Source organism: Arachis ipaensis, chromosome B4, assembly GCF_059453495.1.
Source record: "Arachis ipaensis isolate K30076 ecotype BB chromosome B4, ASM5945349v1, whole genome shotgun sequence".
NCBI lineage: Eukaryota > Viridiplantae > Streptophyta > Magnoliopsida > Fabales > Fabaceae > Arachis > Arachis ipaensis.
The window spans coordinates 5,156,953-5,170,229 of NC_142439.1; the positions used below are offsets into that span (position 1 = coordinate 5,156,953).

Sequence of the window (13,277 nt, forward strand, 5' to 3'; positions counted from 1 at the left end):
CATGAATCATTGTGTGGGGAACTTCACTTCTTGTCTTGTAATCTGCTATGGTGAAGGACTAAAGGAGATAGGCAACTGAAGCGGCACACATGAACTGCTAGAATTATCATTGGCCGGAAATCTACCCTCATATCAGATAAGTTCCTAAACAGACATGCAGATAGGGTTCTCAATTCAGAACACATGTGAACAGATTCTGTGTTTGTCCTTTGGAATCTTAGTGCTACTGGTTGGTGAAACTACCACCTTTTCAAATCTCAAGAAGATTAAAAAATACCTTAAATTTTACTAATGAGGGACAAATAACAAGAGTAAAACCTTTTCTGGTCCCTAACTATTTACTCGAAAGACATTGCGCCTCCTAACAATTATAAAAACACAAATCGGTCCCATCCATTTTTGTAATTGTTCAATCCAGTCCGTAAAACCGGTTGGCAGCAGGTTTAATGTTGAGGGGCTCAGGAGGTGATTTGTCCCCATAACAAAGGAGACAAAGCCACGTAGACACATTACCTGACACGTGAGCGTGTGACCTGTTGAATAACAATAATCACCTTAAGGAAACAACAATACAATCCTTTAACTAGTGGAGTGGTTTGAATAAATTGAATTCCTATATGTCCACATTTGAATAATGTGTAACAACTGAATAATTTTCTAGCTAATGCACATCGAAGTTGGTGATTACATAATTGGTTAATTACTATATATATATATATATATATATATATATAGCACTCAAGAACTGCATTACTAGCACCAGAAACATGGGCAACTTCCATTTCTTTCTGCTTTGCATTCTTGCCTTAAATTTTGTTCTTGATTCTGTACACAAGAGTGTTGCCTTTCAAAGTGATGATACAACAACTACACAAATCAGCAACCATTTCAATGTTGTTGAAGTCAGCTCTTTGCTGCCAACCTCTACATGCAACCCTTCTTCTAAACAAGGTTGGTTCATTCCTTCTTGTTTCTTACTTCATCAAACGAAATTGAAGTGAAGTGAATGTTCCTTCTCAGTTGATGATATTTTATCATGAATTTGTATTATTGTAATGTATTGTTTATTACTCTCTATCAGATTTCTTATTTGGTTTGAACTATGTAGTGTCATCGGAAGAAGAGGAGTCTCTGGAACTAGTCCACAACTATGGACCCTGCTCCCCAAAGAACCATGGAAAAGCAAATGCTCCATCCATGCTTGAAATCCTTGAAAGAGACCAAAAAAGAGCGAGCTTGATGGTGTCGAGGCAGAGCTATGGAAAGAACCAGGTTCAACTCAAATGGCAAGATGGTACATATGCTATAAATGTGGGGATAGGAACACCTAAAAGGATGTTCACATTCAACATTGACACCGGTAGTGATCTCTTATGGATTCAATGTCTACCCTGCAAGCTGGGAAAGCCAAATCATGATTGTTACCAGCCAAAACGTCCACTTTTTGATCCATCAAAATCTTCAACCTACACCAAAATTACTTGTCCCTCACACACATGCAGTTTGACCAATACTACTTTAGGTAATTGTGTGATCAAAATGAATTTATTACATTTCAAGATTCCAAAATATTGACGGCATCATGTTTAGGAATCTGCATCATTACTCTTTCTGAATTTCATGAATTCTGCAGGGTACACACAATGCATTTCCTCATCATGCACGTATCTGGGAGCTTACTTAGACGGATCTTTGATCTTCGGATACATGGCTAAAGAAACATTATTTGTTGGCTCCAAAACCTTCAAGGGGATCATGTTTGGGTGCAACGAAGTCACCTTTAATGCCACCCTTGACAAGACTGATGGCATAATTGGGCTTGGCCAAGGATTCTTATCCTTTGTAGAACAAACTTCCAATACATATAACAAAGTGTTTTCATATTGTCTCCCCTCAAAACCAAACCGTGTTGGTTTTCTCAGATTTGGTAAGACTAAACAAGTTTCGAAATCCTTAAAGTTCACAAAGCTAGGAAGAGATAATGCCATTGAACTCACTGGGATAAAAGTTGGTAGCACCACTATTCCCATAACTGTTAAGAAGGATACTGCATTCATTGATTCTGGTACTGTCATTACAAGGTTACCTTCCAAGGATTACATTAAGTTGCGAGAAGCATATCGAAAAGCCATGACCGGTTATAGATTTGTGGGAGCAATTTCTGTTGCCGATACATGTTACAACATTGACGGTCACAAGAAGCTTAAACTTCCAAAAATGAGCTTCTTGTTTGAAGATGGACTTGTTTTGAATATACCACCCAGTGGAGTAGTTATACCTTACAACTCCACTGTTGTTTGTTTCCCATTTGCAGCAACTCCAGAAACTCCCGGAGGCGAAGATTTTGTACTTCTTGGAAACTACCAGCAGAAAACACTAGAGGTAGTGTATGATGTTGCAGGAGGAAAACTTGGGTTTGGCCATGGTGGTTGCAAATAGTAATATTGCAAAAGGTAGCCACAAAGTTTGGCTTAAAAAATTGTCTAAGTCTGGGATCAGAGGTTTTCTAGCAGTCAGATCATAGAATGTACTGCATATAAAACATCTTTTACCTTCCTTGATATCAGAATAAGATTCAGATCGTAATAAGAGTCCTTATTAGATCAGAAAACAATGATACTGACAAATTTCATTGAGATTTCACAAGTAACACTATACTTGGATACCACCTAGCAAAATCAAAAGGTCGAACGTTTTAAACGTAAGATCCACTTTGTACTCGTCAACAAAATATTCAATGTTCTGAATCTCTTCTAGCTTTATAATGCTGATCTCCACATAAAGCAGGTTGCTTGTTTGATAATCTATGACACCATGTATCATATAAATTCAAAGGGCAACTCACCTCAGAATAAATAACTAAAAGGAATGAACAACATTTTGCACAATATTCTTTTATATAATATAATACATCATAAGATACAATTGTGAACCAACAAATTTTTCATGTCACCCAAGACACTCAACTGTAAGAGAATACTAGAGTAGAGGAGCATAGTGTTATAATCAGAATACTTCCTAGGGTATATTGTAAAGAGGTAAAAAAGTTATTTCAGAGATTTTAATTGACAAAAACTTAGTTCACGCAGGATGAGTGGCTAATTGTTTGCCTCCCTCAGCATATTTAAGATGGCAAGGAACAAGTTCAGAATGTCGAGATAGAGAGTGACTGAAGCCCCAATGTACTCATCATAAGTGAAGCGTTTGATCAGGTTGTCAGTGTCGTATATAATGTAACCAGAGAAAATCATAGCACCAATTCCACCATAAATAGCATGAGCTGCTGGTCCAAATGGGAAGAACATCTGCGCCAAAGGACAAGGAGTCTTAAGTAACATGCAAGTCAACAAGAACCCAATACTAGAATGCTAAACTAACTAATTGGAGATTTATAAAACCACATAAAAAAAGACTACTGAGTACTCCATCCATCCGGCCATTCCATAATGATGGTTGTTTTGACTTTTTTGGTAAATTGACAAAACAATCCATCTAGATACAATTGTGTACAAATGCATTGGTTTATGAATGTAACTAAAAAATCAAAATGATCATCAATGTGGAACAGAAGGATTAATTACTATAACTCAATGAAAAAGGGGATGGATTCTATTCTAACCTGCATCATGCCAACGAGAAACAGGGTAAAGAGACTAGTGAATAAAAATGGGCCAAGGAAGCTAAAATCCTTGCCCTTCTTGGAAGCCCAGAAGGTATAGCCAGTGAGTGAGGAAACCACAGCAGAGGTCAAAATCAAAGCCTCAAGCACAATTTTTCCTGCAATAATTTCCATTAAGACATGACAAAAATCAGATAAACCATAACAGCAACAACCTGCAGAATGGTTCTCCGAATTCTACATCTAAGAGCAGAGGAAGAATGGCACTGAACCTTCTGTGTTGGCACAGGAAATGCCAACGGTCAAGCTAATCGAGACGGTGAAAAGCCCCAATAAGATGTAGTTGTGGGGATGCTTCTGCTGATACCTGAGTAATGGGATCAAAACTGCAAACAACACATTCAAATTCGTTTGCATCAAGTTTGGCATGTATATACTAAGAGAACCATACACAAGACTATACTACTCAACAAGGTTACAATTCAATTCAGAATTACATACAAAACCCCCCAAAATGCCTGCATAATCAAAAAATTATGAATTGTTTTGAAAAATATACTTTTTAACCAAAGGTCCCCGAGATCCAAACATGAGAATTGATTGACGTACATATGAAGGGAAGAAAAACGACGATGAGGAGGAGAAGGGAATTCCCTCTGAGAAGATCGTTGAGCGGGGAATATAAGACGGTGAGGAGGGAGACGAGGGTTGTGAGAACGATCTGGAAGGAGAGGATCCCGTAGACTTTCCGTATGAATCCCCATCGGAGCTGGTTCTCGCCGGGGCTGAGTCCGGGGAACAGCGTCTCGCCCGATTCGACGTCGTATTGATGCGGCTTCTTGCTAATGGGCTCGCTCGTCGCCAAATTGGCGTACCCCTGCCCCGTTTGAAACATCTTCTTCCACCTCCTTTTCTATCTTTCTTTTCTCTACAAATAAATATTCAAGCTAAGGCTTTCATCTCAATATATATATATGCATTTTACCTTTGACTCCATCAATGGTCACAATCCCCTTAGAATAATTACTGCACAAATAATTTCATATAATAAATTTGTCATTATAGATTATTACATTGTTACCACCAAAATTAGGATTTTTTATATTTTTTAAATTATTTATTTTGGTAATTATTATAATTTATTTATTTATAAAAATAAAAAATCTCCAAAATTACTAACAAATTAAAATCAATAAAAAATTAATCAATAAAATTCATAACAGACAAATTCACTCACTCAATTTTTTTTTAAATTATTATTTTATTTTATTTTTTTTACATTATAATTTCACTCACTGTCTGAGAATTTTGATGGGCCGATAAGTAGAATTAATATTGAGTTTGGCCCTAAAAATTTTCAGGTGGAATTTAAATTGATCCTTAAAATTACAATTGATTTAATTTAGCAAACAAAATTTATAATAATAACTCATTTTAAACCTTAAATCGATTTTTGTAAATAATGTATTGATTTTACATGTTAACTTGCTAAAATTTGAACTTCTCACTCAGATTTAAAAGCTACAATAATAAATTTAGGAAGAATTTAAATTATAACAAGTTAATATATCAAATTAACACCTTAATAAAAATGAGTTCAAAGATTAATGTAAATTGTCATTGTGAATTTCGAGATCTATTTTTTTTTTTTTACCAAAGATAGGAATAAGACTCGAATCCGCAACCTCTAAATGAGTATGAAAAGAGATTTAAACTATAACTCGTTAGCATATATTAAAATTTAAAGTGTTATATGCAAGGTTCTGAGAACCGAACCGGTTATCGAACCGTTTTAGTCACTGATTCACTGGTTTATTGGTTCAATCGGTCCAACCGTAATTCAACCGAAAAAACCGTTTTAGAATAAAATAATAAATAAATTATAAATAAACATCTTAAAATATCTTTTAAATTTAAAATACTACATAAAAGATCATCAACCAAAGCCATATATATTTTTTTTTTTGGTGACAAAGCCATATGATCTTATGAAAATATACTAATAAAACTAAAATTAAACATAGAATTACAAGTCATCATCTAGATTTTCAATGATATAAAAAATTAAACAATTCTGATTCCAATGAATCGAAATAGAAATTGAAACTTTATATTGGCTAGCCTGTGTTTCATAACCCTTTGGAAGTTTGATAATGAGAGAATGAGCATTGGCTACTCTTGCAGCTTTTTCAATCTCAACTTGGTCAGCATCAGATCTTTCTAAGAGTATGTTTTCTCTAATTGTTGCCGCAAACAAAGCCGGTTTTTGGCTCACTATTCCTATTTTCTGCCTCAACCATTTTAGCTTCAAACTCTTAACATCATGCCTATCTAGAAAAATTTGTCCTACACACAATTTCTTCAATTAATTAGTGTCACATAATATACCATACCATATCATGTGGCCTTTAATTAATATGCATAACTTCAGTTCCAGATTTTTTTAACAAGCAAGTAAACTACATACTAAACAAGAATGCAACTTTACCTCATGTAGGGTCATAGAATCTCTCTATGAAGGACATAATCGTGCTCTTTCCGGAGCTGCTGCTGAGCAATCCTCAATGTAGATGAGTAACCTTAGCTTGCAGTGCTCTATTCTCCCCAACAAATGCCAACACCACTCTGAATTAAACAACAGTCTGCAAAACAAACAAAAGCCTCAACAACATCAACAACAATCACAACACCAACCCAGATTAATACTTTAGTGTATTATTAACCTGTTCAACAATGTTGCCTGCTTGAGAAAGAACTTCTTGGCCTTTAGTAGAGAGCTTGGTCAAAGTGATTTGTGAAACTGTGAATGGCTCAATGATAGCTACAAAGAAATAAATCCGTTTTTAGCAATAATTTCAACAACACAACATCAATTATTTGATTTCTATTCACAATTTCACATTCAAAAAATAAAAAAGGCAGCAACAGAATAACAAATCCATTTTTAGCAATAATTTCAACAACACAAAATCAATTATTTGATTTCCATTCACAATTTCATATTTAGAAATAAAAAAAAGCAGCAACAGAGTAACAAATTCATTTTTAGCAATAATTTCAACAACACAAAATCAATTATTTGATTTCCATTCATAATTTCACATTCAGAAATTAGAAAAAAAAAAAAGCAGCAACAGAGTAACAAAAAATAATTATTCAACAATTATTATTACAAAAAAAATTAATACCTAGGGCTAGAAGCTGGATCTTGGAAGGCTGGAACAGGGCAGAGCTGGCGGTGGTGTGGAAGTGGCTGGGGACAGTGGCTGGGAAGACAGTGGCCGACACGGTGATGTGGAACAGAGTTGGCGCCGGCGGGAAGTGGTTGCGCGACGGAGGCAGGAGGCGAGACCGGCAACGGAGGCAGGAGGCGAGACCGGCGACGGTGGCTTCGATTTTCGAAGCTCAAACGGCGGTGGCTGGAAGGACGTTGCGCCGGTGCCTTAGAAGCTCGAAGTTGGGATGGCGGCGGTGGCTGGACCGACTTGCACCGGGGGCTTCAATGAGGTGGAGACGAATTGGGGCTGGAGTCTGGACTCTAGACTGCTGCTTCGCGTTGCTGGAGAGTGGAGATTAGAGGGAAGATGGGTGAGGAAAATTTTAAAGTTCAGACGTAAGTCATTTTCAGAAATTTTAAAAATTAATCAAATTAGTCGTTATATAATTTTTTTATTTTTTTTATAATATTAAATTTAAATTATTTTTATACTACTAATTTTAATAAAAATGTAATTGACAATCAAAAAATTAGTAATTGTATCTTTTTTTTTAAAAATTTTTTTTAATAAAATTATCTCTCCTTTAATTCTTGTCAAAATCTCTCTTATTCTTTTCTATTCTAAAACATTTTTCTTACATTATTACATTTTGCTGGAATATATATTCTCAAAATCAAAATTTATGTATGTTAACCTAAATGAAAGTAATACCGTAATGAAAAAAAAATGATGTATAAATTTTTATTAACTTTGTTTAGGTTAACATACATAAATTTTGATTTTGAGCATATAACTTTGTTTTTTTTGACTCGAACCCGTGACCTCTTAATTGAGTATGGGGAGTCTATGCCATTTGAGTTATAACTCATTGGCCAAAAAATTTGGAAAGATATGTGACTCGAACCCGCGACGACCTCTTAATTGAGTATGTGGAGTCTATCTTAATTGAGTATGGGGACTCTATGCCATTTGATCTATAACTCATTGGCAAAAATTTGGAAAGATATGTGACTCGAACCCGCGACCTCTTAATTGAGTATGGGGAGTCTATGCCATTTGAGTTATAACTAATTTAGGTTAACAAATACATACATTTCAATTTTGAGTATATATATATTACAGCAAAATGTAATAATGTATGAAAAATATTTTATAATAAAAAAGAATAAGAGAGATTTTGACAATAATTAAAGGAGAGATATAATTTTATTGAAAAATTTTTTAAGAAGATATAATTACTAATTTTTTGATTGTCAATTACATTTCTATTAAAATTAGTAGTATAAAAAATATTTTAAATTTAATATTATCAAGAAAAAATAAAAAATTATATAAAAACTAATTTGATTAATTTTTAAAATTTTAGGGATGAAAATGACTTACATCTGAACTTTCAAGGGCTATTTTGATTATAAATAACTTTTTTACATGTCAAGTGCCACGTGGCATGCCAGGTGTCACTGAGCTGACACGTCAACCAATCATCTTGTGACACGTGGCATTAACCCCCACGTCATCATCCAACTGACGGAAGGACTAACGTAACGAATCGTATATCTTTCGGGGACGATTTCGATTAACTTTATCTTTCGAGGACCAAAATAGAGATCGGGGTATCTTTCAGGGACGATTTTGGCTATTTACTCTAATAACTAAATTATTTTTACATAGAAATACTTACAGAATTTAATACTTAATTTGATTCTGAAATTAAAAGTCCAATTTCATATGGAAAATTCTAGGTTCAGCAACTTTTGTGTTTTATGGCCAGCACTTAACCATCAAAACAAAAGTGAGTGATTTTTCAGTTTTCACCATTAAATATAATCTCACACCATTAAAAATACTATTGATGGCCAATTGATGGTTACAAAACACCAAAATTATTGGCCCCTATCATTCCTCATTTCATATAACAAATGTTCTGAAAACCGGTTTGAACCGGTCGAACCGCGAACTATTGATAAATACAGTTCGAACAGAAGACAAAACCGACAGATTTTAAAACCGACATTGGACCGTTAAACCGGCCGAAAATCTGTCGGTCGAACCGAATCATGACCATCCGGTTTTTAAATTTTAACAAAAACGTTGCGTTTCATCGTGCAGAGATGGGCAACCCTAAGGACTATTTTGATTATAAATCTTTTTTACATGTCAAGTGCCACGTGCCACTGATCTGATGCCACATGTCATTGACCTGACATGTGACATGTCAAGTGTCATTGAACTGACACGTCAACCAATCATCTTGTGACAAGTGGCATTAGCCCCCCACGTCATCATCCAACTGACGACGGAAGGACTAACATGATGAATCGTGTATCTTTTAGAGACGATTTCGATTAACTTTATCTTTCGAGGACCAAAATAGAGATCAAAGTATTTTTCAGGACGATTTTGACTATTTACTCTTGGTTATTAAAATGATGAGCAGGTGTTTTGCAGAAGTGGATACCCGAAAAGAATCGGAGCCTTTGGAGTTGGGACATGTATCATGTATGTTTATCCAGCGAAGGTCAAACACTTCGAAGAAGAACATCAAAACGGCATCATAATCTACGTTTTGTGATCGTTTCCCTTTCCGAGTCCCTGTTCTTCACCAACCCCGACCCTCTAGTTTAAGTTCTTTTCGCCACTCGCCACCCGCACGCACACTTTTGAATCTCCAGTTTCTCTTTCGTGCTATCAATCAATCCACCGAATCCTACGAGGTAATTTAGTTCCCCCAAAACCCTAGCTTTTTGCTTTCTTTCCTGCTGCGTTGACTTCCTTCTTATCATGCTTTCCCTCTCTCAACTTCTTAATTTCACGCGCTGTTCCTTTATCTTCGTTACTCTCATTAGATTTCATTATTCTGTTGCGATCCCTATCAATTAGATTATGGTATTTTCTGATCAAATTGTGTGCTTACATAGATCGTTGGAGAAACCTGCCTGTAGAATTAAGATAGGGAATCATTATATTTGTTGACAGCATGAATCTTTCAGCTGTTGCAGGAACGGTGCCTCGTCGTTAGAAACACTCGGCGTGCTTCTGCTTGCACCTGAGAGGAGAAACATAAAAGATCAGCTTTTTAAAGAGTTTAAACTTTAAACACCCCAAGTTTTGCCATGACCTTACTTTGTTGTCGATACCAATAATTAGACTAAATGGAGAATGACTTGTGAGCATGATTTTGAAGGAGAACCCTGTAGGTACTGAGCTTGCAATGAGTAATATCAATGTGGAGGAGGAAATAGATTTTTCATGTGAACCGTACATTGGTTTGGAATTTGACTCACCGGATGATGCACTCAAGTTCTACACGTCATATGCAAATCGAGTTGGATTTAAAGTTCGGATTGGTCAGCTGTATCGATCAAGATCAAATGGGTCAGTTTCTTCTCGAAGATATGTGTGCTCAAAGGAGGGATATCAGCTCAGTTCGAGAACAGGTTGTCCAGCATTCATAAGAGTGCAAATAAATGCTTCTGGAAAGTGGGTTGTTGATCATTTCCAAAAGGATCACAATCATGATCTTGAAATTGAAAATGGAAATTGCACACCAACAGTGCAGCAGAAAGGTGCTGCAGCTTTCAAGTCCTTTACTGAAGTATCCCGTAGGCCAAGGAAGAAATTGCTTGAATCCTGTAATGAATCTTCTGGTCCCATGGGCATTATTGATTTCAAGCGACTGAGAAAGGAAGAACTCGAAGGACAGTTCCGAACTGAACCATATGTAGGTCAAGAGTTTGGTTCACCCAATGAAGCCTACCAATTTTATCATGCATATGCAGCATATGTTGGTTTTGGAGTTCGAATTGGTCAATTATTTCGTTCTAAGAATGATGGATTGATCACATCCCGCCGATTTGTGTGCTCAAAAGAAGGGTTCCAGCACCCTTCACGGGTTGGGTGCGGGGCCTATTTGAGGATTAAGAGACAGCCATCGGGAAAGTGGGTGGTGGACCGTCTCCACAAAGATCATAATCATGATTTGGGCTCTGAAAGGGAGGGTAGGCCAAAAAGTATTCCTGATTCCAATATTTTGGCTGAAGAGGTAGATACTGGATTTGTAAATGGTGATTTATTTCGGATAGACAACTATCCTGTCCCCAGAGGAACTAGACAAAATCACATTAAAAGTGATTGGTACAGCATGCTTCTAGAGTATTTTCAATCAAGACAAGCAGAAGATACAGGATTCTTTTATGCTGTGGAAGTTGACAATGGTAACTGTATGAGCCTATTTTGGGCTGATGGCAGATCTAGATATTCATGTAGTCAGTTTGGTGATGTCCTTGTTATTGACACTTCCTACCGTAAGAGTGTCTATTTGGTGCCGTTTGCCACCTTTATTGGAGTTAACCATCACAGGCAACCTGTGCTTCTTGGAAGTGCTTTGATTGCTGATGAATCTGAAGAGTCTTTCGCGTGGTTATTTCAGACATGGCTGAGGGCAGCATCTGGCCGGCAGCCTCTATCGATAATTGCTGATCAGGACATTGCAATCCAGAGGGCAATAAGAAAAGTCTTTCCAAGAACCCATCATCGCTTTTCATTGTGGCAAATCAAGGCAAAGGAACAAGAGAATTTGGGTATAATGGGTGATGGATTTACAAAAGATTATGACAAATGCATTTACCAGAGTCAGACAGTTGATGAATTTGACGCCACATGGGCTGCCTTACTCAACAAATATGGACTGAAGGACAATCCTTGGCTAAAAGAAATGTATGAGAAGCGGGCATCCTGGGTTCCATTATATTTAAGGGGCACATTTTTTGCTGGCATACCCATGAATGAAAGTGTTGATTCATTCTTTGGTGCAATTTTAAATGGCCAAACGTCTCTCGTGGAATTTATTCCAAGGTATGAAAGAGGTCTTGAGCGACGCCGGGAGGAAGAAAGAAACGAGGATTTCAATACTTCTAATTTTCAACCATTTTTGCAAACAAAGGAGCCAGTTGAAGAACAATGTAGAAGGCTTTACACTCTTACCATATTCAAAGTACTTCAAAAAGAGCTTTTGCAGTGCTATAGTTATCTTGGGTTTAAAGCTTTTCAAGAAGGGAGCATCAGCCGATATATGGTGCGTAAGGGAGGAAATGATATGGAGAAACACCATATAGTTACATTTAATGCATCTAATCTTAGCATTAGTTGTAGCTGTCAGATGTTTGAATATGAAGGTGTTCTTTGTAGACATGCTTTGAGGGTTTTCCAGATACTGGAATTAAGAGAAGTTCCTTCTCGCTACATCTTGCACAGATGGACTAAAAATGCTGAGGATGGTGTTTTCCCTGATTTAGAGTCATGGAGTAGTTCTCAGGAACTCCGGAGTTTGATGCTATGGAGTCTAAGAGAAACTGCGGCTAAGTACATAGATGCAGGTGCAACATCTATTGAAAAGTATAAACTTGCTTATGAGATTTTGCGTGAGGGTGGGAGAAAGCTTTGTTGGCACAGGTGATGAATACTTCTGTGAGGTTGTACATAGTTGTAAGATTGTTTCTTTTTTACCCTGAAGCCTTGAATTGTTCATTTGTGATATCAGTTTAGCTCTTCTAATCAATTACAAACATTTTGCGTCCATCTTAGTGTTTCAACAATTCAAAGTAATCAATGGTTCAGTTTTCTGTTTCTATCAGTCGCTTGATCCCTTCCCTGGAGATTACTGACTTCTTAGATGGATTAACATTAGAGCCTTCTTATGATAAAGTGTGACATCGGTTTCACCTTGATTTGTATTAATTAAGCTGCACCACCCCTATTTTGTTGCTTATTTCCACCGCAATATATACTACAGGTGGGGGTTTCCAGTGAGCAGCATCTGCTGTATCTGGTGATAAAATGGTTTGAAGTAATCATCATTATATTTGAAGGAGGATCTCTTACAGTCTTACTAATCATATTCTTCTTGCTAAATGCATTCCCAACTTTATCGATTAAGTAAAAAAAAAGGGAATTTTTATTCAGTAGAGGGAAAATAAAAACTGTATTGAGTGGTTAAGATGACTGTTGATGAGATTTGATTGGTGATATAAATTGTAGTTTGGGTTAAAGCTTGTTTCTCATAATTTTTGTCTAAAATCAATATTTGGTAGGTTAAAAGTAAATATGTTGAAGCCGTGCCCATTTATCATCCAAAATTACTGGGTTTTCAACTTTTCATTTTTCTGATTTGATTTGGAAAATGAAAATGAAGTCAGCTTCTTGTTTTAGTACTGGAATCAAATAGAAAATAGGTTTATACCAATTGAGAGCATAATTTCCTTCTTTATGCAGTGGGATATTAGAAATTGTAACTGTTATATTATATAGACATCATACCAACTGACTCATGCAAGAGGAGAAGGCAAGTCCCTATCAGTCTTTGAGAACTAGATTGATGCAGCCATATAGAGGCAAATGGATAAGCCAAACCACAGAAAATTCCAAGCACCCCTGGGTTCTGT

The 13,277-nt window shown here is 36.3% G+C and overlaps 3 protein-coding genes across 4 annotated transcripts; 2 read left to right on the forward strand and 1 right to left on the reverse strand.

Moving 5' to 3' along the window:
- Positions 1 to 584: 584 nt before the first annotated feature.
- On the forward strand, positions 585 to 2,611 carry LOC107638553 (aspartyl protease family protein At5g10770-like). Its single transcript, XM_016341888.3, has 3 exons — positions 585 to 951; positions 1,109 to 1,522; positions 1,634 to 2,611. The coding sequence occupies exons 1-3, from the start codon at positions 768 to 770 to the stop codon at positions 2,437 to 2,439; spliced, it is 1,404 nt and encodes a 467-aa protein (XP_016197374.1). The 5' UTR covers positions 585 to 767; the 3' UTR covers positions 2,440 to 2,611.
- A 267-nt stretch (positions 2,612 to 2,878) lies between these two features.
- On the reverse strand, positions 2,879 to 4,563 carry LOC107638555 (BI1-like protein). The gene is made up of 4 exons (XM_016341890.3): positions 4,229 to 4,563; positions 3,892 to 4,005; positions 3,620 to 3,777; positions 2,879 to 3,305 (listed from the first exon to the last, which is right to left on the reverse strand). The coding sequence occupies exons 1-4, from the start codon at positions 4,512 to 4,514 to the stop codon at positions 3,099 to 3,101; spliced, it is 765 nt and encodes a 254-aa protein (XP_016197376.1). The 5' UTR covers positions 4,515 to 4,563; the 3' UTR covers positions 2,879 to 3,098.
- A 4,702-nt stretch (positions 4,564 to 9,265) lies between these two features.
- LOC107638557 (protein FAR1-RELATED SEQUENCE 7-like) lies at positions 9,266 to 12,469 on the forward strand. Of its 2 annotated transcripts, none has more exons than XM_016341894.3 (2): positions 9,266 to 9,551; positions 9,828 to 12,469. In XM_016341894.3, the coding sequence occupies exon 2, from the start codon at positions 10,010 to 10,012 to the stop codon at positions 12,290 to 12,292; it is 2,283 nt and encodes a 760-aa protein (XP_016197380.1). In that variant the 5' UTR covers positions 9,266 to 9,551; positions 9,828 to 10,009; the 3' UTR covers positions 12,293 to 12,469. The 2 variants fall into 2 exon arrangements, with proteins under 2 accessions (XP_016197380.1, XP_016197381.1); XM_016341895.3 differs by having other exon boundaries at positions 9,837 to 12,469.
- Positions 12,470 to 13,277: the final 808 nt, after the last annotated feature.

Coding starts and splice junctions, on each gene's coding strand:
- LOC107638557 (XM_016341894.3), top strand. CDS start 10,010: ATGATTTTGAAGGAGAACCCTGTAGGTACTGAGCTTGCAATGAGTAAT.
- LOC107638553 (XM_016341888.3), top strand. CDS start 768: ATGGGCAACTTCCATTTCTTTCTGCTTTGCATTCTTGCCTTAAATTTT. Junction 952..1,108: donor CAACCCTTCTTCTAAACAAG/GTTGGTTCATTC, acceptor TGAACTATGTAG/TGTCATCGGAAGAAGAGGAG. Junction 1,523..1,633: donor TTTGACCAATACTACTTTAG/GTAATTGTGTGA, acceptor TGAATTCTGCAG/GGTACACACAATGCATTTCC.
- LOC107638555 (XM_016341890.3), bottom strand. CDS start 4,514: ATGTTTCAAACGGGGCAGGGGTACGCCAATTTGGCGACGAGCGAGCCC. Junction 3,778..3,891: donor TTCCTGTGCCAACACAGAAG/GTTCAGTGCCAT, acceptor AAATTATTGCAG/GAAAAATTGTGCTTGAGGCT. Junction 3,306..3,619: donor TTCTCGTTGGCATGATGCAG/GTTAGAATAGAA, acceptor CCTTTGGCGCAG/ATGTTCTTCCCATTTGGACC.